The sequence below is a fragment of the Oenanthe melanoleuca genome, chromosome 3 (assembly GCF_029582105.1).
Source record: "Oenanthe melanoleuca isolate GR-GAL-2019-014 chromosome 3, OMel1.0, whole genome shotgun sequence".
NCBI lineage: Eukaryota > Metazoa > Chordata > Aves > Passeriformes > Muscicapidae > Oenanthe > Oenanthe melanoleuca.
This window is the reverse complement of record NC_079336.1, coordinates 71,880,230-71,905,259: the sequence shown is the minus strand read 5'-3', so window position 1 is coordinate 71,905,259 and position 25,030 is coordinate 71,880,230. Positions and strand designations below refer to the sequence as shown.

The window sequence follows — 25,030 nt, the reverse complement described above, 5'->3', positions numbered from 1 at the left end:
TGAAAAGCTTTCCACACACACAGATATAGGTGATAAGGAATACTTTTGCAATGCTTTTAAGATGAGCATTTTTAAATAGAAAGGGAAAAAACAAGGGAAAATAATGGCAAATATATTTAATGCCAGTATGCTTAAGCAAATATACTTAACCCAAGAAGGAAAACATTCCATCCAGTTGTTGGGGTACCTAAATTTCAAAGAGCAATTTTATAGGCACTACAGATTTAGATAATTCCCAGGTAAATTAGGAACCGTGCGGATTCTGTCTCAAGTGGTTGTGGATGAAAGGTAGCATCTGCATTATTTAGCTGAAACAGAAAGGCTAAGGAGGAAAGTAGAGGACATAGCATGAGACATTATTTATTCTATTTTGCTGCAATTGTTTCCTGCCATGTTTTTCGTTTTGTTGTTGTTTTTGCTCTTTTTTTCCATTCCAAATCAGTTTGCTGTGATTACCAAAGAATTTCTGCACTTGGAAAAAAAATTTAAAAAAAAAATTAAGGGCCTGTTGCTATGTAACATGCATCATACAAATAAGATAACTTCATATTGAATTCTGAGCTTGTGGGATCTCTATATACAGCAAAGGCTTAGGTGCATTTATACATCATGTGATACGGATCACGTACTGTACACAAACAGATACTGGCATGTGCTCGACCATAACAGAAGGCAAAACTCAAGAGGCCAAGTTGTTCACATGAAACCCAAAAGCTGGCATGCCTGTTAGAGCAATAGAGCCCAAAAGACAGGAGATGGAAAAAGAGAACCTGTGGTCTGTCTTTATGTCACTACCATTACTCACTGGGGTTACACAATGGCCATGTTATCACGGAACCTCCACAAGAGTGCATTATCTGTGAAAAAGCACATAATGCAATACAGGCTGTATGTGAAAGGTATGCAAAGACTGTGTTTTCACCTACTGTGTGATTCACTATGAAGATTTCTTTTTCTCATTATTTTTAAGAGAAAGACAAAGGCAAATTAAGTGTTGTGAAACATATTCTGTACAATTCCACTAAATTTAAAATAGTGGCATTACGTATAATTCTGTGCATAAGTTTGTAAGGCTGAGGCCTAAGTCAGCACAGAACTGTAAACACACTGTTTAGTGTACTTTTCTGCAGACAGCTATTCTTTCACTAAGAAAGGCTTTTCTAAACCTGGAAATTTCACTAACTAGGGGAAAAAACAAACAGACAAATGGAGAAGTTTCCTAATTTCACTCATCTTGGGATGGGGGGGGGAAAAGCAGTAGAAGACATGCAGTGTTACTGTGCAACACAAAAGCTAGTCAATACAAACACATTTTTGATTTATTGTGATGGTACCACAAACCCTCTTATCAGACCTGACTTTTCTGACAAGGCTTTTGTTCCCAGCAGATAGCATACTTCAGAGGTATGCCTCCAATACCTTTTAAAATACAGCTCAGTAGGTAGAAATAAAAATGATGACTTAATTGTGAGCTAGGCAAGGAAATCTTTGCTGTCACATTTAAATTTTAATCCAATATTTCTGTCACTATGGATACAAAAACTCCAACCTGAAACTCCCTCTCACATCGGAGATAATCAACCAGTACTTCCAGTGTTTTAAGGGAGGAGTTGTCTAGGTTTAAAAAACATCCTGAAGAACAAAGCACCATCACTAGTTCTATCAGCATTTCCCTTATGAGTGACAGACAATTGGCATCATGAAGCTTAATGAAGTACTTTAAAACTTTAACCTGAATGTTGGTTTTCCTTTAGTTTGCAGCAAGAGAATTCACTGTAACCTAAGCATAAATGATAGCCTCCAAGGATTCTGCTGGAATTCAAACTGATTACAAGTAGATCACACATAAACATTCACAATAGCAATGGGTATATTGTTCTATTTATAGCCAAGAACTCCCAAGTGACACTGGTGTTAAAGCCAGCCACAGTACGGTATAATAAAAGTACCATTGAAACCCTTACTAGAAAGATACAATTTAGAAGTACCCCTTAAGATTCCCCCCCACCCCCATCAGTTTTAAATTAAGGCCTCAGCAATGTAGCCCATGAGATAAGGCCAGTCTTTTATATTCACAAGTTTTAAGTTCTCTTTTGATAGCTGACTCCAAAACATCTGGGTTGTCATTTTCCCTCTGCTCACGTTGTGTCACTGGTGTAGGTCAGGAGATTGGCTGCCAGAGTCATTTAGCTGAGGTAACTTCATGGTGTTACCCTCCTAGGCAGGTCTGCTTCTCAGCATTTTGTAGCTTTCCTTCTTTCTTTTTTTTTTTTATTTTTCCTTAATTTTCGAAATAAAAATGAAACAAAACAAAAAACAATCCCCAAAACAAGAAGGGGTGCTTTTCAAGCTAAAGCAATCTGTTGCTGCTGTTCAGTCATCGATCTTCACAGGAAGAGAATCTGAGGTCCCAGGAGCAAGGGATTGAGAAGAAATCCATATAGAGGCTTCCTCACCTCTTGTTACCTTCTCCCATTGATTGAGATTGTCCCTGGAGATGCAAAGAAGTCAAAGGTAAGACACTGATCATAAACTTACTGGGATTTATTTCTTCCTCACAATAACATCTGCTGTACTATACTTTGATGTTCATGTAAGTATGTTTATATTAGTACCTGCATATCATCTGTACATTATTTCAGCTTTCAACTTCAATTATGCCATTTTGCAATTCTGTCTGACACATATCCATGTTAACTCTATCCTAGCCTGCAGTATACCCTCCTTCCCCAAGGCAAGCCCTGAAGCTAGAGGCTACACCTGCTGCCAAACAAATTTATAGCCCTCCTGGCTGCAGGAAAGCCCAGCTGTGACCCAAGAGAGACATGTTTGCAGAGACTCTGAAACAGCACTCTGAAGCACAGAAGCAGGTTAGGCTTTCTGAAATTCCTGCAAAAGGGCTGCCTGACAGCATATAAAATGTTACATGCCAAGATCACAGTATCAGTTTTCAATTACTATTGTGGTGATCATATTATCAGTCCACTACATTTAAAGGGTACCGCTTCCTTGAGACATAAATGTCTTTTAGTGCCTCAGCCTGGCCAACCCTTAAGTTCAAAACTTGGTTCATAGGCCATAAAATGATGATAAATCAAGCTGGTAATGCTCTAAAGATCTGAAGGGGTACAAACCCATAACCTTCCTTGCTGTACACCAGTACCACTCTAGTGACAGAGAAGTTTTTGTGGATGATAGGCCTTGCAACCGATAGCCAAATCTCAACATTCAGTCTCCAAACACAGAGAGAAAGAGAGCAAACCCAGCTATTCCATCTTCATTCTGTCAGATCCCTAGTCAATAAAGCAGCAGTTCTTAGATGCCTTTGGTAAACAGGATGGCAACAGCAGTAAAAGGTCTCCCATGCTTTGTCATACCATGATATTACATCAGAATTTACGTGGCAGAGCTTTTCTGACTTTTATGTCACAGCCTTGCCAAAATATTTGCTAAACCAGCAAATATTGATCTGAAAGCACATTTTACAGGTAAGAAGGGAAAATGTTGCGTTTTCTGGGGGTGGTGGAAGGCAGGATCTGATGGAGTCTACCAAAGAAGCTGGTGCCCTCTAGGGTAACACCCACACCATTTTCTGCAGGAAAATGTCAGTGCTTTGGACCAGCTGGAAGTTATGAAGCCAGCATGATCATGGCATTGAATCTCAGCTAATACAATCAGGCACTAAGGATCAGAAAAAGTGAAACATCACTATTTCTGTCTCCTACCTGCACCTGGGAAAGTAATGAGAATCGCAGCCAAAATATTTTTAAATTATATCAATTTCAGCCAGAATTGAGAGACCCAAAAGTACATGGAAAATAGTTTTAACTTATTTGGTCTGAAATAAAGGGAAAAAAAAAAAAAATCATTTCATCCTCCAAATAAATATGCAACCATTTATACTTTGTAGGCCTACTGAGTTCATGGGCTACAAAAGTCACCCAGGACTTATTCTGAATGGAGTAACACAGGTGAGCTAATAGTTTTGGTCTACACAGGATGAGAAGAAAGCATTTAAAAATGTGGAATACATTACCAGACAAAAAACCTTCTAGACTGTTAGTTGCTACATTACTTTAGGGAAATCAGTGTTGGATATTTGATTTTTTGTAAGGTATAGATAATATGACTCATTTGCCTTTGAGCTCCCAATGAAGCCCTGGCTCCTAGTGCCTGAAATAAATGCCCAGAGGTTCTAAAAATAAAAGCCTTGATGCTGACATTCAGCCTTTGCTGCTATTATTTGCAGCTGGTGTCTGAGTTTCAAAGAACACAAGGACACAGCAGCTTAAATATTGTGTTCCAAGAATAAGCACTATTGCTGAAGAGGTGGTATCAAAATTGGTTCAGTCCACAACTAAGGAAAAACCAAACAAGAATGAGGCTGTATGCCTGTGATCACACCAAATAACAGGTACCCATCAAAAATAAAGGAAAAACAAAAGTTTGTGGCAAAATCAGCCATTTGAAACACTCTGGAGTATTCTAGACCCTGCAATAACATAATTTTTTTCTAACTGGTCACCTGAAGTTATACCTGTGTTCTGATTTCCTATTCTGCATCTCCAATTCTTAACCCTCAAACTTCCTCTTCATTCTCTTCAAAGAAAAAACAATAATATCAAGGCTAAGATACAACTACCAAAGTGCTCCTCAGAAGATTTTATGCCAGTGTGGGTTTTCAAGAAACTCTTCAGTTCTGCAGAGGCTTTATCTGCTCCTCTACATTTCAGTCCTGCACTAGCACAATCTAAATTAAAAAATACACAACAGCAACAGAGGGAGCCGTCTATCCAGAGCTCTATCCAATGTGGAGATGGTGCCAGTGTAGCTTTCAGAAGTACCATTATAACAATCTGAATTACAAACAACAAACATAATTTCTGGAATAGAAAAATATGATATCATCTCTGCCAGGAGCCTGGTTGCTTTTACTTCAGACATCACACCTTCTGCAGAGAAACCAACTCTTGAAAAGATATTCATGCTTGATCTTCAGAATTAGGGAGAACCTTTATCTAGAGCACATCCCTATGTGGGTGTTTGATATCCACAATGCAACTTTAAATATCCTCATCTGAGTTCTAAAATATGAACCACCAAGTAAAACAGGCTACTTTTGCAAATAAGCCTCATTGGGATATCGATGGGGCCAGAAATCAAAAGATATATGTCTTCCCATATGGTTGCTCCCCTAAAAGGTACTGTGCAGTATTAAACACTCCACCTAGCCTCTCTAAGGCCCAGTTTCCATTAAGTGGAATAAAAACTTGATTTTGATCAGGGTTTTACTGTAAGGGTGGTGAGGCACAGGAACAACTTGCCCAGAAAAGCTGTAGATACCATATCCCTGGAAGTGTTCAAGGCCAGGTGGGGTGAAGCTCTGGGCCCTGTTCTAGCAGATGTCCATTCCCACAGAGGGGAGTCTCAACTAGATGATCTCTTCCAAAGGATCTTCCAACCCAAATCACTGTGACATTTTATGATTTTCTTGAATAAACCAAATATATTACTTAGTCTCTCTCTACTAAGGTCTCAAAACATTCCTCCAGCTCTTTATGTTCTCTTGTTTGTTCATGTCTTTATCTACTCTTCTTAAAGCATAGACACTGTAATTCCAGCTGTAATTCCATTAATGTAATAACTACAGAGTTATAGTCTCTAATCCTCCCGAATATTCCTTCCATATCCACCTAAGGGCTGCACAGCCCTGCCCAGCAGAGGTGCCTTAGAGGCAGCTGACTATTAATGATAGCTCCCAGATATTCACTGTTTTTTATAAGGTAGTCCTCTGTACCACTGGCACAGACCTACATATTCTTCTCACAGCTATATGAAAGTGTTTGTGTGTGAATGATACATTAATTTCTAGGCATCTCTCTGTTACTTAACAGAAATCATTTTGTCCACAAGATCCACAAGAGGAGGCAGCTGTACCACACAGGACAAAGAAAAAGTTCAAAGTAAGACGGAATTTAAGGGTTATTAAAAAAAAAAAAAAAAAAAAAAAAGAAAAAAAATATGAGCAAGTACTAGTAAGAGCATAGAAAAACAGAGCTTTAACCACTCAATAGGACTAAAGATTGCTGGGATTTTATGAAACAACTGGGGTTTTCTAGAAAATATGAATTAACCTGAAACGAGAACGTTTTCAGAAAACATACACTGATTTCAGCAAAATTTTTGTCAGGAAAGATTGCTAAGGCCCAGGACATTAATACTGGACAGAACTACTTACAAAGCAATCCACCATCATTCAAGTGTAGGAGCAGCCAACAGGTAAAGGACTCTTGGCTCTTTTCCAAGCTCCACACCCACTGTGTAATAGGAGAAAGTTGCATTTGCTTTCTCCATAGCCCAATGTTACTACTCCTATGCTCTCAAATACTGAATATTTTCTGGGTATTTATTTTTCTGTTTTTTAATACAAATTATCTGATATGAAATAAAACCACATCCTTAACACACATTTTTAATTAAGAGAATACTAGCCATTATTTTTTTATGGGAACCACATTGAAGTAAAAAGGACACAGATGGACATTACACTGAACCAGCACAGAAAGGGATGCACAAGAATACTGAAGTGTTTCTCTCTAAATCTTTTTACATCCAACACATTTTAATCAGCTGTGTCTGTAGATCTACAGTGGATAGTCCCAGACAGTAGCTATTAGCTCTGGGTTTCTGAATAGATTCATGTGAGATGTGTATCCTTGTTAATGTTAATGCAAATTCTAAAATTAAAAATCTGTATTTCCAGACAAACTTGCAAAGCACTCTTGCTTTTTCCTTGGCCGAGCTATAAGTCATGCACACTTACTCACCTGCATGCTCGGAGTAGTGGCCCAGTAGGAGGAAAGATCTGTGCAAGGGTGGTGTAACATGGGATGGCTACAGCATTGTAGAACCCAATCTGTGAAAAATAAGAATCAAAAAATTAGTTAAGTTGTTGCCAAACTACAACACTGGAAGCTAACAGCTCAAAGCTCTTTACTTAATTACTATTTATATTAGTTACTCACACTTCTGCATCTACTTTTAACACCCAAGTACTTTAAAATAAGCAGCAACAGCGAAATCTTTGGTAATTACAAGCTGCTTGCATGCCTTTCTTTTATGACTGATATTGCTGCTTCAGGTAGGGCTTTCAACAGAACATTTTTTTATTCCATTGATTCATTTCATTTGTTCAGGATATGTCTACCTGCTTGGTGTCAGTAGCAGCAGGAAGCAGGTGGAGACATTAGAGACATTTGTGCAAACATTATTCATATGCTGATTTAATTTTGAAAAAAGGAAGGTTGTGCAGCATACACAAAATATGGTCATATTGGTCTGATGTCTTCCAGGCCATGCATTGCATGGCTCAAGGTACTTAAAATGCCAGGGGCCTTGCACATTTGTGAATTGTGTGCAGTGTAATGAATGATTGGTTTGCAGTTACTTCGCATGTATGCAGTTCAATAATATACTTTTACCATTATCATATTTAGGGAACACCAAATGAGCACATTTTAAATGATATCTGACTCATATGGGATTAGGGGCCTGTGATGGCTACAATGCCACAGCTGAATTGTCATGACATGAAGAAATTTTTAGCAAATGCTACTTATGTATTATCAAGGATGATAGATTTTATTCAGATTCATTAGAACACTACTCACTTATCCCAGACTCTTATGACAGTTAAAATAGTGCACTACGATCCCTTCCTTTGGGCAAAATTTTTAAATGCCTTTTAGGGAAATACTATGCATTGTACCATGACCAAAGCATTTGATATCTTTTTTTAATAGTCCAAACTTTGATCCTTATTTAGAAATTGAAGAGCAACTCTTGTCTTCATCAATACAAAGACTCCTCTTTGTTATGTTATGTAACCAAGTCCTCTGTGTACTTTGAATAAAAATAAGTTACATTTTCTGAGCTGTGACCCCAAGACTCTGAGATTAAGTACTTACAGTGCAACCAACAGAAAGAAACTGCAGCTCATTAGAAGGCAAGGCTAACAAGATGGGATGTCTGCTCATCCACACTATTTCACACGCTGCCTCATTTTCTTCCCATTTGCTTTGGATTTTTTTTTTCTTCTTGTTTGCTAGTTTCTAAGGGGGACTATTTTATTTCAGTGGAAAAAGATTATTCTACAATTGTCAAAAAATAAAATAGGACATAAGATACTGTCACCTGTAGACCTTCTAGCTCAATGAAAATCACAGACTCAGTGACCTCAGCTGCCTCTCCTGAGGCTTCCCCTCAAGGTCCTTCACCATATTTCTTACCCTCCTCCTTTGGACACTAGCTAAGGGCTGAAACACCACTTAATAAGACAAAAAGCATTACTGACACCTGTAAAAATTCAAGGTGGTTGTGGTCTTAGCTAGAGCTACAAGTACAAAGAAAGGGAAAAAATTATGACAGCAAACAGCATGCTGTCATTTAAGCAAAAATTTGAAAACAAGTTTTCCACTGCTACTTTAAAAATAACATAGTCACTTGCAGAACATAGAATTCAGCTGTCTGAGTAACCCAAATTCAAAAGCAATATTCATTAATATACTAAAGGTTTTTTCCATACATGTTTTATTCATAAACAAGTAGCATTTTCATGAGAGAGTTCATACCTGACCCTGAGGGACTTCATCTTTCTTATCTCTGTCCATCATAGGAATAGGTTGAATACCTGTTTTCTTCATTTCATCACCCTGGAGAAAAGTAGAGAGAGAGAGATTAAGAAAACAAAAACAAGACTATTGAGACCTGAATTAATTTCCATCTTCTATTCTATGTCAATCTAAAAATAGAGAATTTAAAATAACGTGTGCTATCACTCTGAGGCTATCTCAGAAAAAGGCCCAAGGAGAGATTTATTTTGTATATTCACCTAAGTGATAACATAAACAGCAGATGCTGTAAGTCAATGTACACATGTTTTTTTTGTTTCCAAGTGTGTCTTCATAATAAAAAGCAACTGGAAGACTAAACCCAAAGAAGTCAGTGTAGTCTGCTCTATCTGCTCAGTTAGTTTCATCTTTCAAAATATCTAATATAATGCCCAGTAGAACACAACTCACTCATCCAAGGAAAAGCAGAGGAAGCCAGATGAATTTGCAGTCAGCAAATTTGTCAAAAATTTTGTCTTTTCAATATATCAACATCCACCTCTATTAACTCATCCTTGAACTACAGAAAATTAAAAATCTGGACAGGCACAATTACATCCATAATTCCATCTTTACTATTTTTTAGTTTGGAAAATCAGTTTTATCTTTCCTTCTCCACTGATCTTAGAAGATTTCCTATGAAAAGTCTTTTTACTTATAAGCAAGAAAGTTAAGTATGGAACCAATGAGGCACATGAATATTATACCTCCATTCCACCACTCCTAAGAACACTCACTTCCCAGTGCAGGCATTTCAGAAAGTGAGTGCTGAGCTAGATCTCTGAGCTTACACAGCCAGCATTTTTCAAATATTTCGCTGTGGTCTGAGCTGTTTATAATTAAGAGAGCAAGAACATGTGAATATGAAACACACCCACAAGAAGCACACATCTGGAATTTCATAATGAACACACAGCAGGCAGAAGAACAATTTCCACACTATATGCATGCTACATCAACTCCATGGGCCTGATTTCTGTTTTATGCCTGTATAAAACAGAAATAAGCCCACTGAATACTGCAAGATTCCACAGGGCACATAACAGAAAAGGAAAACACTTTATCATACACACATGCAATAGTAGTCCTGAAAACACAATGTAACTCCTAAAGCTGTGTATATAAACACTCCATATATAAACAATATGCAATTTATTCCTTATCCCAAGAGCAGTCACCTCCACTTTAAAAATTAAACAATTAGGATATTTATGCCTCAGATTGAGACATGAGAGAGACTGAACATTTATTTATGAACATGATTACATTACTACAGCTTAATTCCTTGTTTCAATTCTCAATAAACATTAACTGTCAAGTAACTTTCAATGTACTGAAGAGTCAGCTCTCTCTGCAACACCACTGTTGAGCTGGCTCACAAAGAAGACTCAAAAAAAATGTAATGTTTGTCACATGTCCTTTAGCATTTTCTGTACTCAAAACTATAGCTATATAAGTATGTTTCAAGGCAGCTGATCTGGAAGATGATTGTTTATTATTTTGCATTTCTAAAAAACTACAATTAGTGACGACTTCTATGTTCTGTCGCTTGGTCACTTAATGTTAGGACACACTTTGTACATGATCTTGAGCAGAGAGAAAAAACACTGCCTGAAAATTAGACAGCTAACTCAGCTCTTTAAATATCTTCAGAGTAAGCAGTGAACACATGCATGCAACAGTGAACTCTCTTTAAAACAAACACACCAAGACGTTGATTGAAAAATACTTATAGTTGGGTTTTTCCTTCCTGGATGCTTCTGTTTATAAGGAGAGTAAACAGAAGAATCAGACATACCTCAGCCCAGAACTCTGCATATATATCGTTGGCTGTCAGTCTGGTAACTGGCCACAACTTTGTTACAGAACACAGATCACAAGCTGTCATCATCAGGCCAATCACTCTATCTCTAAAATAGAAAAAAATAACAGTAAGTTTCGTAAAGAATTAAAGATTGCTCTGCAAAGTTTTCATTTGCCCTTCCTCAGTTTAATCAGCAGATATGTATGCACACTACGAATTTTCTCCCACCTATTGTTTCTTCCTTATTTGTTTATGATTTTTGGTAAGGCATGGCACAGATTGTATACTGCATTCCTTGTTGTATTCCCTACACTGTTTGCAACCAGAGTCCATTGACCATCCTCTACAGAATCACATACATAGACAAGAGCACAGAATACCCGCCTGTTAAAACACTCACATGTCCCTCTATAATTTTCTGAATATACAGTACAAGTCTATGAAAAGAAAGATGGCATAAATTATTGCTGCATTTCTTTATTGTTTAAATAAAGAGGAAAAAAGGCTCCTAAAAAGAGGAAAGACTACTTCTGAGTCTGTCTCAAGATGCTGCCATTGCTTTGCTGGAATGAATTTGAACTCTGACAGAACAAGAAACGAATGCATAACTCTGTCCTATATGCTGACAAGTCTGTTCACAGAGTAACTGAACAATATCAGTAGTAGTAAAATCATTACTAGAATAAGGCACACACAGACACAAAAATCCTATTTAACCAATTTTATAGAACAAATCTATGGTTTGTGACTCTAAGTTTTATAAAGAAAACTGGCAATTTAATTTAAATTCACTTGTTTTCACTCGATGAAGAATTTAAGATGGCCCTTAAGGACAACTGCATCTTTGTTAATAATGTCTATTCCATGTTAAAAAGCACAGAGCTTGCTAACCTGCATGCCAGTGTGATGGCAGTCATTAAAACTGTACCAACAGACAAATATACCAGAGGAAATACACAAACAAACAGAAAAATCAATCGCTAAATGCAGAGTGCACTTTCCCTAAGTTAAGATAGAGAAGTAATCAGCCATGTAAGGGTCTACACAAAGATAAAGCAAAGGAAGTTACTGTTACATGTGGAATTTCACTCACTGCTGGTCTTAGAGACCACATATGTAAGAAAATTGCCATTCAGAGATAACTCTTTATAAAAAAAATAAGGTTTCTCTTCCTAGACTAAGACCAGGGGTATCTACTACTGGTTTGCTGTTTTACCTGTGTGTTTGGTTCTTAAGGTTTAACGCTCCTGTCTGATGCAGCTCTTCGAGTTGTTTCCTGTTTCCAAAATACAGGGCAAGGTCTGTGGCGATGATGGCTTTGCGGATGATCTCCAGTACTTGCTCGTATTCACTGGAGCTCAGATTGGAGAAGACATTGTGCCCTTCCAGCTATGAAAAAGTAAAAAACCAATAAAAAGCACAAGCTCTAATTCTGAGATGATTTCAGTCTTTACTTCACCAGACAGGTTACGACAGATTTACAGCCCAACGACAAGTTTTGTAGCAAATTCAAATGTTAATAGCCTGAAATTCCCATTTTTGTTTTTCCTCTGTAAACACCGTCATGAAAAAAAAAACTATGACTAAGCCATCAATTTGTTTTTGGGACTGATCCTTCTGAAGCCTAAAGGTACTAATGAAAAAATGATTGAAATATTTTTCTTTGATTTAAAAGCACTATAGACACAACGCTTCCAGACAGTGTTAACTTGGAGTTATTCAATTCTGGTCCAGAGTCTGCACAGTCAAGTTGGTAAACTGAGTATCTGATTTGCTTAAGCATAGTTTTGATATTGCACAATATATAGTAGGGAAAAAAAACTCCCACTGAAGTTAAAAATACAAAATAATTTTGTTTTCCTAGTGTTCCAAATAAAATGGGCCTGAAATCATTGCATTTACTGACATAATTTTCAATATAAAAATAAAGTTAATTATTTTAATGGATATGAATATTTAGGGGGGGAAAAAGCTGCTTTGTTCAACCTTAAGTTGAATGACTCATAAACTAAAGATAACAGCTTAATCTATGGAGGCTCTGGTAACACACCACTGCCATCACTTTTCAATTTCCACTAGGTATTACTGTGCATTTAACTGACAATATCCATGCAGTGTGATCACTCATGAAGCTATAGCACATTTTGAAAAGTCAAGACTATCTGCTGTCTCTAAGATTTGGAAAACAGCTTGTCAAATGTCTTCCTACAGTTGAGAGGAACCAGACAAAAAAAAAAGAAAGAATGAGCTAGCCATGTCAAGGTGTGCACATTCAGAAAAAGAAATTATCATTAAAATATATCAAATGCAGAGGTGTTTTGACATTTAATTGGCATTTAGGCTGAAGCTCAAAAAGTTTCCCTGACTTTCGTCAAGCATTTACATAATTTGCTCAAAATAAATCCTCTGCAGAACAGATAGACTTGGCTTCTCTCACCATCTGGAATATAAACATCATTTTCCAGGACTTTTACTTAGACAAGTAAATTTATTGTGAATAAGGAATAGAAAATAAAAACCATCTATGTTCCAATGCTCCTTTGACAGATTTCCAAGTCATAGAACATGATGGTAAAAAAAAAAATCAGAACATTTTAACCCATCAGCAGCACTTTGGGAGCAAAAAATTACTACTACTAGCTCTCATGATGTAGGGTTTTCGGTACCCTTTACTCTCCAGCTTTGCCTGGGACCTAGCTGTTTGTCCTAATATTTAAATTATTCTGGATTCTACTCTTGGGCATTAGAAGCTGCAATCTCAGAAAGGCCACTGTGACAGCTTCTGTTTAGACTACTGAAAAAGAACTGATTCTATAAAGTGCTGACAGAAGCTGCCAGGTATGAGTGTGTCACTTAGGCTTTTGAGTAGTACATACAAAGTGCAGCTCCAAAAATTTTGTTCTTTGCTTGCTGAGCTAAAACTAGTGAATAGAATTCCATGTCCTAAGTATGATGTACACTAGAACTGCGGGTGGATGAGCAAAGCAGCTCAAGTTTCAAGCAGTTAAAAGTACTGCAGGTTACTAATGTAAAATTGAGACTTACTCAGATAAACACTAAAGAGCTTGGTGGATTGGTTTGGCTTTTTTTTTTCCATCGGTCCATGAATTCAGAAAGACTCTTTGATTCAAAGAAAAGCTAGCAAGTCCAAAAGGCTGCTCTAGTCTGCCTTTGCTGCTAATCACCACCCATGGTGCTTCAGCAGCTGGTGTCTTGAATCCATCCTACAGCCCAGGCCACTTATTCCCCTTCCCTCATTCACATTGACAGCAAATGTTGGAGGTGCCAGGGAAGCAAAAAAGGGTTCCCTGCCTTCATGGCAAATGGGATTTTCATTGATTACAACATTTCTGCCAGAAAAACGCAAAATGGTTGGGACAGTGAAGTGTTAATGACTGAGGAACATGCTCACTGTGCACAAATTCACACGAAGAATGAACACTAAACATCTAATGCCATACCACCACTGAAGGATTCAATTACACCCTCCTACATGAAGGAGCATTCAGAGATAAAACTTCCATTCTGTGATTAAATGTATATGATACCTAAAACCATAATCACAAGATGTGATTCTGAATACAAGGCAGAGTATGTATTTTTTCCTAAAAGGTGTTTATGTGTTTAAGAAAATAAATATCTTCCCCTGAAAAATCAGACAGAAAGAAAGGTTATGAATGAATTAGTGGCACAGTAGCAAGGCTGTAACCTGAGTGTGCATGGAAAACTAAAACTAGTGAGCACAAATATAGTATGGACTAGCAGTGGTTTACAGGTAACAGTTCTCACTCTTCTAATTAAGAATTATAAAAATTTCACTTATGAGAAAATATGTGTTTTCTCAAAAGTGTCTGCATGTTTTCTTACAGTTTTTTCTTCATTAAACATAAAAACACATGAACTCATATTAGGAAATCTTTCACAGAATATTACCTTACTCAGGTTTTTTTATTTCAAATTGCCAAGTAACAAAAAAGCACAGGATAACATAATGAAATGAGCTTACAATTTTCATGCATGGAAAATTAACATCTCCCCTTTCATGCCACACATTCAATGTTCACAGAATTTATTACAGCTGGTTTTCAAGTTTCTCATAGAAGGTTTTGCTAGTACTTGACTTTTTATTCAAAATTTCAGGATGGTTGAAGACTTTGCTGAAGTACATTATGACAAAAAATACATATGTATCTGAGAAAATTATTTTTAATTTTCAAAGTTTCTATTCCACAGGGTCACGGGAAAAATGTCCAGAGAACCAGAAGCTAAAAGCTTTAAAGGCAGGCCGTAAGTAAAGACCTTCAAATACACAGTATTTTTATAACTTCAAGATTTTGAGAAAACTGTGTTTGGCCCCATTGTTGAATCCTTGAGTTGCTAACTGTGAAACCCAGCTTGCTGTAATAAATCTTCTACTCTTCTAAAGGAGCACTATGATAGAGGAATTGAACTAAGCATGCTTCAGAAAATCTACTTGGTACAGATGTGACTCCTCTTTCCACCACTGGACACTAACGCACTGAACACACAATTTCAATAATCCTACCTGCAGGATGGACACAGTCTGTGAGAAGTGGTGCTGTTCCATCGTTGAGGTGGAATAGAGAGCAGCTAAGGGGTGATCAAATTTCTGAAGATAGCTGTTGCTGTAACCTCTGTGATCCAGGTCATGACACAGGCATGCAACTAAAAGACCCTTTCGCTACAAAAAAAATGACACAGGCATGAAAAGCAAGATGTATTTCTTGCCCCTAGATGTCACTCTCTCCCCAAAATACTGTAGAAGTTGCAGTATGCAAACATTCAACAGCACATGTAGAAATATCCTTAAAAATTAGAGAAACATGACAGTAAGGACGCACTGAATTAAAATTCTTGGTCCAATTATAATTATATTATGCATTTAAAAATCATTATTTGACAGTAACATACTATTGGATGGACCGTGCTTCAGAAGAAAACTGCATTTCAAACAGTCTGGTTTTCCACTGAATCCTTACCACGTTTATTAAAACAATATAAAGAGCAATTATTGAGGGAGAAGAAACATACAAGGTGTATGATGTGCTGGTCAAGACAGGTGCACTGATGTTCAATGCCAGATCTGCCTCTGCAACACTCCTAGAGATGTTAATTAAATTTCCTAGTGGGGTTTTTTCTAGGAAGTCACAAACATGAGTCACAAATGCTGGACAATGCAAATGCAAACAAATAAAGACAGTAAATGGGTTTTTTATATAATTAATCCTTAATATCTTGAAGAAATGCAGTCCCTGAAACCTCTTTTTCAAAAAGTTTTCACACAACTTATGTGTTTGGAAAAAAAAAATTCATTAATGTTCATGAAGTATCATGAAAATTTCTTCAGAGACCCAATAGCTTTTTCTTATAATTGGTTCTGATGAGTGTTCAGTGTTCAAGGATAAGGCTATAAAATGAAGCAGAAAAAGATTAACCATCTATTAACCATCTATCCAACCTGGTTACTATACTGAGAGATCCATGAGTCTGTGGAAAAACAGCAATTAGAAATATTATCACAAATACACCATGTGCAGAAATAAGGCTGTAGCAATGCTAACTGTATTTCTGATTTTGAGACATTCACTTCTATTTTGAATGATGTCTTTTCAATATTGCATTTTGTGAAGTGTATTTTGCATTTTTTAAAAGCGTATAAAAAGCCCTGGGTGATACAGCAGCACATGTCCACATAGATCCTCAGCAGAGGTGGAACCCTTGGGAATATAACACACACCTCTGTTCTTGAAGTTGTGCAGTAACAGCTGGTCCCAGACCCCATATCTCAGGAAGCCATTCTTGCCTCAGTTCTCCAGAATTGTACAATGCCTAATAACAGTGCTCTTGTCCTTGTACCTATTGTCCCTGCTTGGATCCCAAATCTTTCACCACTGCGTTTTCCTCTATTTTTCTCCAGATTGGTGTCTCCCCTACAGTGTTTTATACTTCTCATCTCTAAATGTGAGGTTTTTGTCAGCATCCATCATCTGAGGAAAGCCCATCTCTAGATCTCCAAACTTTCTTTCAGCAGTTTCCTGTATTTTTGTTGAATTCATCTCCAGTATTAAGAAAGGAGACTGCTGAAAAGAGTTGGAACATAGACACTCAAACAGATGAAGGCTAGCTAGAGTTTGCAGGGAAAAAAGATTGTTGTCATCTCTCTTAACAGCTGTCTGTTTTGCTCTCCCTTTCTTTCTTACTCTGCATCTCCAAAGAGATGGGGCTTACCACTTGGTTAGTACTCAATGTTAACAGAGCTTTAAAAATTCCCTGAGGCTGTACTCTGAAGATTTTTTGTTGTTAAATACTTTTTTTTTTTTTCCCCAAACTTGTATAGCTTGGCCAAATTTCAGCATATGCTGAAAAAATTTAGCATTTCAGTGCCAATTTTCAAGTCTGCTTTACAGCAGGATAAACCAGACCTTTTCAAATCAAAGTTCATCAAGTTCCATTTTACTCTGACACACTGAACAAAACTTTGATTTCTACTAGCATGTCTCTCTTAAAGAGCCAAAAAATTGTGCCTGAAATTTCCCCAAATGAATCACCTTGAGGAAGAGCCTGGGAAGTTACAGCCCAAATGGATAATATTTGGCAGAGTTATACACAACTGAAAACAGGTTCACCAAGTCAGAAGCTTCATGTAATACTAATAAGAGACAACACGCTGTTGTACCTCCCATAATTCAGAATAAAAACAAGTGACAGCTTTCCATACTGTCTATTAACATTCTAAGCCTTCCATTTTACTAATTATCTTCATGATCACTTGAAAGTTTGGCTCTTCTCCTTTACTCACATATATCAGCCACATCTGCAACCCTTGTCCTCCTATTCAGCATCTCCCAAACCTCACAGGATTCAAGATCCAGGGTGTTTACCTCCCTCACAATGGATCTGACAGTTAAATAATTAAAGACTGTAGTTGTAAGTTGGCAGGGAGAACCCCAAAACTAAGACTCGGATTTATAGCAAATCTACCACTGCTTTTTAAGGGGCAGTCCTGAAAAACATGACAAAGACTAGGAATTTGAGCAATCCTCCTCCCTCAAACTCTTTACTCACATCCATTTCTCCATGAAGACCATTACATACACTCTGCCCAAGCTGACAAAAAAACTCTAGCACAGAAAATGTACTTGTCCAACAGCTGACAGCTCTTATGAGGTGTGGTGACTGACACCATCACGTCACCTACCTCCAGATCAGTGAAAAGCCCCTGGTTGTTCTGCAGTATGGCATACATGCAATGTGCAACAGTAACTGCATGCTTCCAGTTGTGGTAGGGCACGCGGCGATAATTCTTCTTTACGGACATAGTAAATCGGCACAGCTTCTCAAGCTCAAAGCTAGGAAGAAAATAATTTGGTCAGAGATAAGAAATATGAACAGGGAAAACAACCAGCAGAGGAGAAAAGATGGTCTTTGGTTTACCCTTGTTCTCTCACTGTGGATGACTCACTGAATGCCATGAAGAGTCACTCAAGTTTGGCAAGGACAGAGGATTGCCTGTCAATGCTCTTAGTTCAATCTGTTAAATTCAGGAACATAAGTCATGCTACCCAGCTCAGTCAACACAACTGCATGACCTTCCCTGCTTCCAGAAACTTGAAGTGGTTTCTTTCAATTGCTTATTCAACTTGAGATATAGTACAACTCCTCATCTAACGGACAATTTGAAAACATGATTTGTGATCAAAACAGAAAATGCAGGGGTTTTTAAAGCAAAGGACCCAGAAGAAATAAACCTGCTTAAACAGAGATGCTTCATATTGACATTGCGAGAAGCGAAAGATTTTATTTTTCCAATGCTTGTAGATTGTTTTCTTCCAGTTTAGACTAACAGAACAGAAATTCACATCTCACAATTTTTCTTCACTTCTCACCAAACTACATTTTGTTAAGTCCTAAATCAATGACTCTTTTCCCTCATAAAAAGGCAGTTTTCTTTTATTCCATTTTTTCCCCTGTTGCTGGGATTTGACTTTCTTTTTAAGTTCCACGTTTTAATAATTTCTTGGAAATATCAGGAAAGTTGTGCTAATGTTCTCGATTTGCAATACTTGTAGGGTGATAAAAGCTCTGACCTATGTGCAGACACACCTACTATGTGGAAACAGGAAGAAATGTGTATTTCTACAGTCATATGCTAAGCAACGTAATTATTATTCTCAGCCTTAATCTGACATTAGGAAAACCAAAGGCATATTCTCTTTCAAAAAGCCTTAAAGCTTTCTTTTATAATTCTAGAAAGTCAGACAGCGATAGAGCTATTGTTTAAAGTAGTATATCATAATTCAAAATATCACAATAGTCACTTCCATCTACATCCAATCTCAACTCAATGGTTATTACACAATAGTACTATTGTAGTCAAAGGGAAAATCATTTTGATGCCCCAATATAGAACACTATTTTATCCACCGCTGTATTTTGTATACTTGATTAAAGCAGTAAAATATTTCTTCAGAAGAGAAAACGTAGTGACTATGATAGACTTTTCTCTGAAATCTTCCCAGGACAGGACAACTACACATTAAATAGGTAAATACCTAAAGGCACAACCTTATTTGTCAATATATTAAAATCAAATATTAGTCCTAAAATTTTTGGATTTGTTTCAAGGGTTTGCAAAGTTTTTTCCTTTCAAAAACTAAATACAAGTCTTGTTCCAACAGACTCGTTTTCAAATATTTTCCTCATTGTTGTTTCCCTAATTTTATATGTGAAAGATGAGGCTCATATGAAAAACATTGAGTAGGCATCAATTCTTTCTCATCAAAGCTATACATTGAAATGAAGAGACTGGGAGTCAGAGAGAGAAGAGAACAGAAACTGACTGCAAACACGAATCCCAGTCCTGCATCCACAGCCATTCAGTCTGGAATAGCAACAAGCTAACTACACTGAGCAGCAGGGAGCTGTGTTCAGAGGAGTCACCCACTTTGCAGCCCTGTGGAAGACAGAGAAAGACCCTCTGGTTTGACTGCACGCTCTGAGGGCGCTCCTTCAGTTAGAAAAATAAAATGAAACACCAGCAAACAATTCCAGAATGCTGCTCCCTTCTGTAGGGATGTACTTCCCCTTTCAATTGACCATATGTAGTTTTTTCCTGTAATTTGGAGCACCTCCTTTCTTATAGCAATGGGCCATACTTACCCAACTGCTGATCTTAGTAATGATAAGGAACACTGAGAGAAAGGACAGCAAATGAAGCATTTAATTTGAAAATAATTCACTTCCATAACTAATGCACAACTGTGCAAATAACTGGTTCCTTTAGATAAGATCTGATCATGGTATGCATTTACCACATACATTATTAATTTCAGCAACTACATATCTGAAAAATCTGTTTTCATATACCTTGTCCCCTTTTTGGGAAGAGTGCTTGTTATGTCTTTACCATCTTCTGTCTGAAAAGAATACTCATCTCAGAACCAAACAATTTTTCTGTATATTGGAAGGACAACTGTTAGGATGATATCACGAGTTTTTTAACCTCACTGTTCCTAGATTTTAATAACTAAGGACCAAGAAGGTGGGACAAGAAATTCAGACTGTTTATTACAGTCCTGAACAGACTAAACATAGTAAATAAACATCAAAGAAGACAGACCTTGAATTAGGAAGTAATTAGCTCAAAAAAATTAAGTAAATAAACACAGAATTAATAGTTAAAAAAAGAAATAATATACTTCATACCAGGCTGTCCCACAGGACTGGTGAACCATGTAGACAAAAATGGCCGGCCAAACATCTTCATATGGACTGATATCAAAATGGTACCTAAAATGAAAGTTTCAGTTTAGAAAAGATAAATACCTTTTCACTGTTACTAAAAACAAGTGAAAATGACTAGGAAATGTATATGTAGCAAGATTCACTTCTTTCTGAATACACACAGAAAGCTGAATTTACAGGCTGTATTATTCAGTAATTCAGTCAAGCTATGTATTTCTCCTAAGGTCAATGGAACTAGGCTCATACTTTCATACAATCATTTAGTAATTTATGTTAGAAAAGACCCTTATGATTGAGTCAAACAGCTTTTGGCCTTGTTTACTTAAAGAAACACATATCTTTATCTAAGGATCTACAGATTAAGTAATAGACAAAAAAAAAATCTGAAGGACAATGAGAGGTTTACAGGCATTTCTAAAATATTCAGGACTTTCTTCCCAGGAAGAGTAAAGATGGTCTCTAATATTATATATATTGTCTTTTTTTCCACTAATTTCTGTCATAAACTGCATGAGACTGGCCTAATATTGATAGAGGAAAAAGTCAGTTTTTACTGGCTAATAGAAATCAAGCCAAAACTTTTAAAATTCAGTATTTTTTAATTGTTTCATTACCTGAAGATTTCTTCCCTCCCCTGATAACAATACTGAGGTCTAATTTTAGGGACCCAGGATAGTAGAACTGTTTCTCCTTCAATTATTAATTAACCCTTTTCCCTGCACTTTCAGAGCTGCAAATCCTCTATCTTTTCTCTGGCACACTGAACAGCACAGCAGCTGTGAGAGGACTGAAGGTAGCTGAATTGCTTGGAAAATGGTTAAATGTATTCTGCTTGAACTAAAGGATGCTCATATAATTTAGAATGAAACCTGTCATCTTTGCAAGTAAAATTCGTTTTTGCTGAGGAGGTGGGTTATATAATATCACCTAACAAAGTACAAGAAATTGTATTGCAAAGAATAAGCTTCTATTAGGGTGTAATCCTGCAAGCTGTTAATGCCCTGGCATTCAAGCAAATCACTTCAGCATGTAATGAACTTTAACTATAAGCAGTCCTTGTTAAGCACAGGCTTTCACATTGCTCACAGCTACAATGCTCAATGTCGAACAGAAGTGAGTGAGCTCTGGAGATGAGGTTTAAAAAGACAACTTAGATTTTGTGACTCAATAGCTGATTTTAGGCACCTGGTTATTAGAGTAGAATTTATTGCCCTGGACCAAAAAGAGTGACTTAAAAACATGATGTTTTTTAGTGTTGAGTGGGGAGACTGGCTGATAAAATAGAGATAGAGGTCCATCTTCAGCACACAGCAGCTGGAAATAACTAAATCATGTCAGAGAAAGCCTAAAAAGCTGGATGGGAATTCCTCCTCCAAAGTCAGGCTGCAACTCTACTCTCTAGCACCTGGGGTTTGTAAACCTGAATTATCATTTTTCCCCTTCTTCAATAAACACGAGCAGATGCACAACACACGCACACATCCATACTCAAAACTCACAAATAAACCAAACATCCCCTACACACACACCCCCCAAAACCAAATCTAAAAAACACAATCTAAAAAAAATCCAGGAATGAGGTGAGAGATATATGTTATATTCTAAAATGTATTCAGGGGCATGAGATCATGCATTGAGTCTTAAGTACTGATGCTCCAAGCTTGCCTCTGAGCTGACAGTGACTTGGGACTATAAGAATGAAAGCTCATCTCTACAAACCCTAGTTAAAAAACTAATGCTTAAACCAACTACTGTATCTACCCTGCCTGTGGAAAAATTCTGAGTACATATAATTTTATATCTTTGCTGGATAAATTTTGTTCACAGGTCATTAAGTATAGCTAAGTATAAGAAAGCCAGAGATAAAAGCATCATGCTGTAGCTCAATAACAAAAGTGCTTCCTAAAAATACTCCACTACAAATAAGCAAAAAAAAATACTAATGGGCTATATACAACTATTGCTACACTGGAAAAATACTTACAGCTCAATTTCTTTATAAATATGTGGAGGCAGTGTACAGTGCATGAGGTTTTGCCACTCTTCTGCTGTACAAACACTATGGTAGGATAGCTTCTCCATCGTTACTCGGTAAATACACTCTGAATGACGGATTCTGTGGTACATCTGAAAAAAAGAAGTCACGCGTGAACGTGGAATTCTAATCAAGAAAAAAAATATTTCCTGTATTCAAGTAGTGATTAATACACAACTTCACACATTAGAAAAGTGAGAGATTACATTCAATTCAGTACTTCTGGGAAGCCTCCTATCACATCATTCTTCATCTACTCACTTGGGTAAATATCTAAGGCTCAGCTGACTTTTAGCTGCATGTGCACTCTCCCAAAAAAAATAATCCAGGTTCAGGGAGTCAAAAACAGAGCTAAATCTCTTGTAAAATTCTAACAGACAGAAAACCTATACCAGGACACAATTCATATTTTTTGCCATTGTATGAATTCCATTAATTGAAAAATACTGCTATCTATGTACAAAGTATGTACATAGATGTTTATCATACCTACATTACTATTCACTATGAAAAATAAGTACTTTTAATTACTGAGAGGTTTAGACATGGCATGGCATGGCTTGCAAACAAGTGAGGATATAACAATGTACTAATTAAACAATCCTGTGGAGCAGTAAGCCCTGAATGGTAACATTCACCATCCAAAAGTAGTGGACTCACACACTGCTGAGTGTGCATAGTCCCAAGTGTAATTTATATGCAGGCCATTCTACCTGCCTTGACCCAAGTGAAACAACTTGAGGCACCTGGCAATAAAATCTGCTGCCCCTGTGTACCACCGGGATGATACTGGCAAAATTACTTAATGTAAATCACCAGGCTTAACTGGCATTGCATTTTATCTTGCCTCCCATGAACGTAACTCAGTTCCTCTGCATTTCACTTTTTACTGTACTGCATTTCTATACTGCTTATGTTTCCTAGAGGCATAGTAAATTTTGAGATGATAAAGGGTTTGAGGACAAAAATAGCTACCCACTCTCATCTAGAAGCATGGAAAATTATAAGTATATACCACAGCATCTAAGTGTAAGATTTGATCTTTGAGTATTAAGAATATGGAATTGAGAGAATAGATAGCATATCTCCATTCCCCAATTAAATTTATAAAATGAAATCTGAATTCATAAAAGTAAATAAGAATCATACTTTTTCACAGAAAAGGGAAGACAGATATCATTCACATTTCAGAGCTTGCTCTCTCAGTTTAGCTACACAAAATTGATATATCCAGAGTATGGTTATTTCAAATTAAATCCCTATCATCCTCTTAAAATAGGATTATTCACCAAGGAATACAATGTTAATTCAATGAAACAGACTTACAAATCATTTTAATAATATGTAACATCAAAATACTGAAGCATTCTCATTATAACTTAGAAAACTGTAAATAAAACTTACGTTAGCACAGTGTAAGGCTAAAGCACAAAAGACTGCAAACATTTTAAAGTTGTTCTCATCAGTTTTAGAGAAGGCACTTCCACTTATTTTGTTCACCATCTGCACAACACCTATTACACTTCCTCGGCTCACAATAGGCATGCACAGGATGTTTCTGGTTGTGTAGCCTGTGTAGAGGTCTACTTCTCTGGAGAGACAAAGGAGAAAGAAAAAAGAGAAAAGAGTTAATATCAATGAGTATCTATTCCTTGATCCTCAGAAACGTTGATGTACAATATACAGAATCGCTTACAAGTAGACCTGATTAGTACCCGCAAGAATTTCACCCTCAAACCCCTCAAACATTTTTATCTAGTGTGTCATACTTAGAAAGAACTTTTTAATCCTTTATTCTCTATTTGCAAGACAAAGAATTAACATTGCCTCGAACACAGAGTTAAAGAACATTTGGGTATTCTTAGGCATGCTATTTGTTAGCAAACTGTTCTTTTCTCCTCTGAAACTAATAGGAATGCAGGGAGACTGATAGTCAAAATTGACAACAATCTAACCAATTTTTTCTTCATTATATTAATAGTTGATAAAAATAATACTCTTATTTGTATCTTAAAAGTGCCTCTGATGGCCAAAGCATTTAATAAACATCTATAAGTTACCTTCTTGTCAGAGGACCACAGGTCAATGAATGCATCTCAATATGAAATGTAAGTAGTTATTCTATGTAAGAAGTTTGATGAGCTATCTTTCCCTCCAGTGAAGAGCATCCTACCTGTTAAAGCGTGGGTCTGCATAGGCATCAGGGATGTTAAGGACTTCTCCTGTTCTTGCCACTTGACCAGCTATTCCTTTTTCTATAGAAAATCTGCAGAAAATAAAAATGTGTATTAGCCAAAATACAGAAAATACATTTTTCTAGTGGAATCTGTCTTGTGCACAGTAATGGGTTCTCCCAACCAGCGCCATTTTCTTGCTTTGAGGAGAAAAATCTTACAACAACTAGCAGCACATAATAAAGCAAAAAGCACATCCTAACAGATAGTTTCTAAAAACATTTGATATAGCTACATAGTTTAATACAAACCATGCTATTACATAACCATTGTAGCAACAAATTTCAAAGTCTTCAATAACGCAGGGAGTTATCCCTAGCAAACATAACATTTGTACAGAAACTGAGATCTTTTACATTTAAAAGGTATTGATTTTACTATGGCTTTTGCATATTCATTGCTACTTTAGACACAATGAAGGCAACATGGAATCTGCTTCTTTGGGTGGTGTATGTGTGTGGATTTGGTAACAACATTTTGGGAAAAGACCAGTTTCCACTGGTTTCATAGCTAAACATTATAT

At 36.8% G+C, this 25,030-nt stretch overlaps 1 protein-coding gene across 4 annotated transcripts in view; it reads right to left on the bottom strand.

Annotated features, from left to right (window-relative positions):
- Positions 1–394: 394 nt before the first annotated feature.
- The window catches only part of PDE10A (phosphodiesterase 10A), a 262,818-nt gene continuing 238,182 nt past the window's right edge, over positions 395–25,030 (bottom strand). For all 4 annotated transcript variants that reach the window (XM_056487304.1, XM_056487302.1, XM_056487303.1 and 1 more), the window contains 11 exons: positions 24,447–24,539; positions 23,678–23,864; positions 22,223–22,365; positions 20,200–20,283; positions 17,693–17,843; positions 15,020–15,175; positions 11,690–11,862; positions 10,468–10,579; positions 8,631–8,711; positions 6,828–6,916; positions 395–2,491 (listed from right to left, as the gene is read on the bottom strand). In XM_056487304.1, coding sequence (XP_056343279.1) covers positions 2,374–2,491; positions 6,828–6,916; positions 8,631–8,711; positions 10,468–10,579; positions 11,690–11,862; positions 15,020–15,175; positions 17,693–17,843; positions 20,200–20,283; positions 22,223–22,365; positions 23,678–23,864; positions 24,447–24,539 — 1,387 coding nt within the window. In that variant the 3' untranslated portion in view covers positions 395–2,373. The remainder of the gene's footprint in view (positions 2,492–6,827; positions 6,917–8,630; positions 8,712–10,467; positions 10,580–11,689; positions 11,863–15,019; positions 15,176–17,692; positions 17,844–20,199; positions 20,284–22,222; positions 22,366–23,677; positions 23,865–24,446; positions 24,540–25,030) is intronic.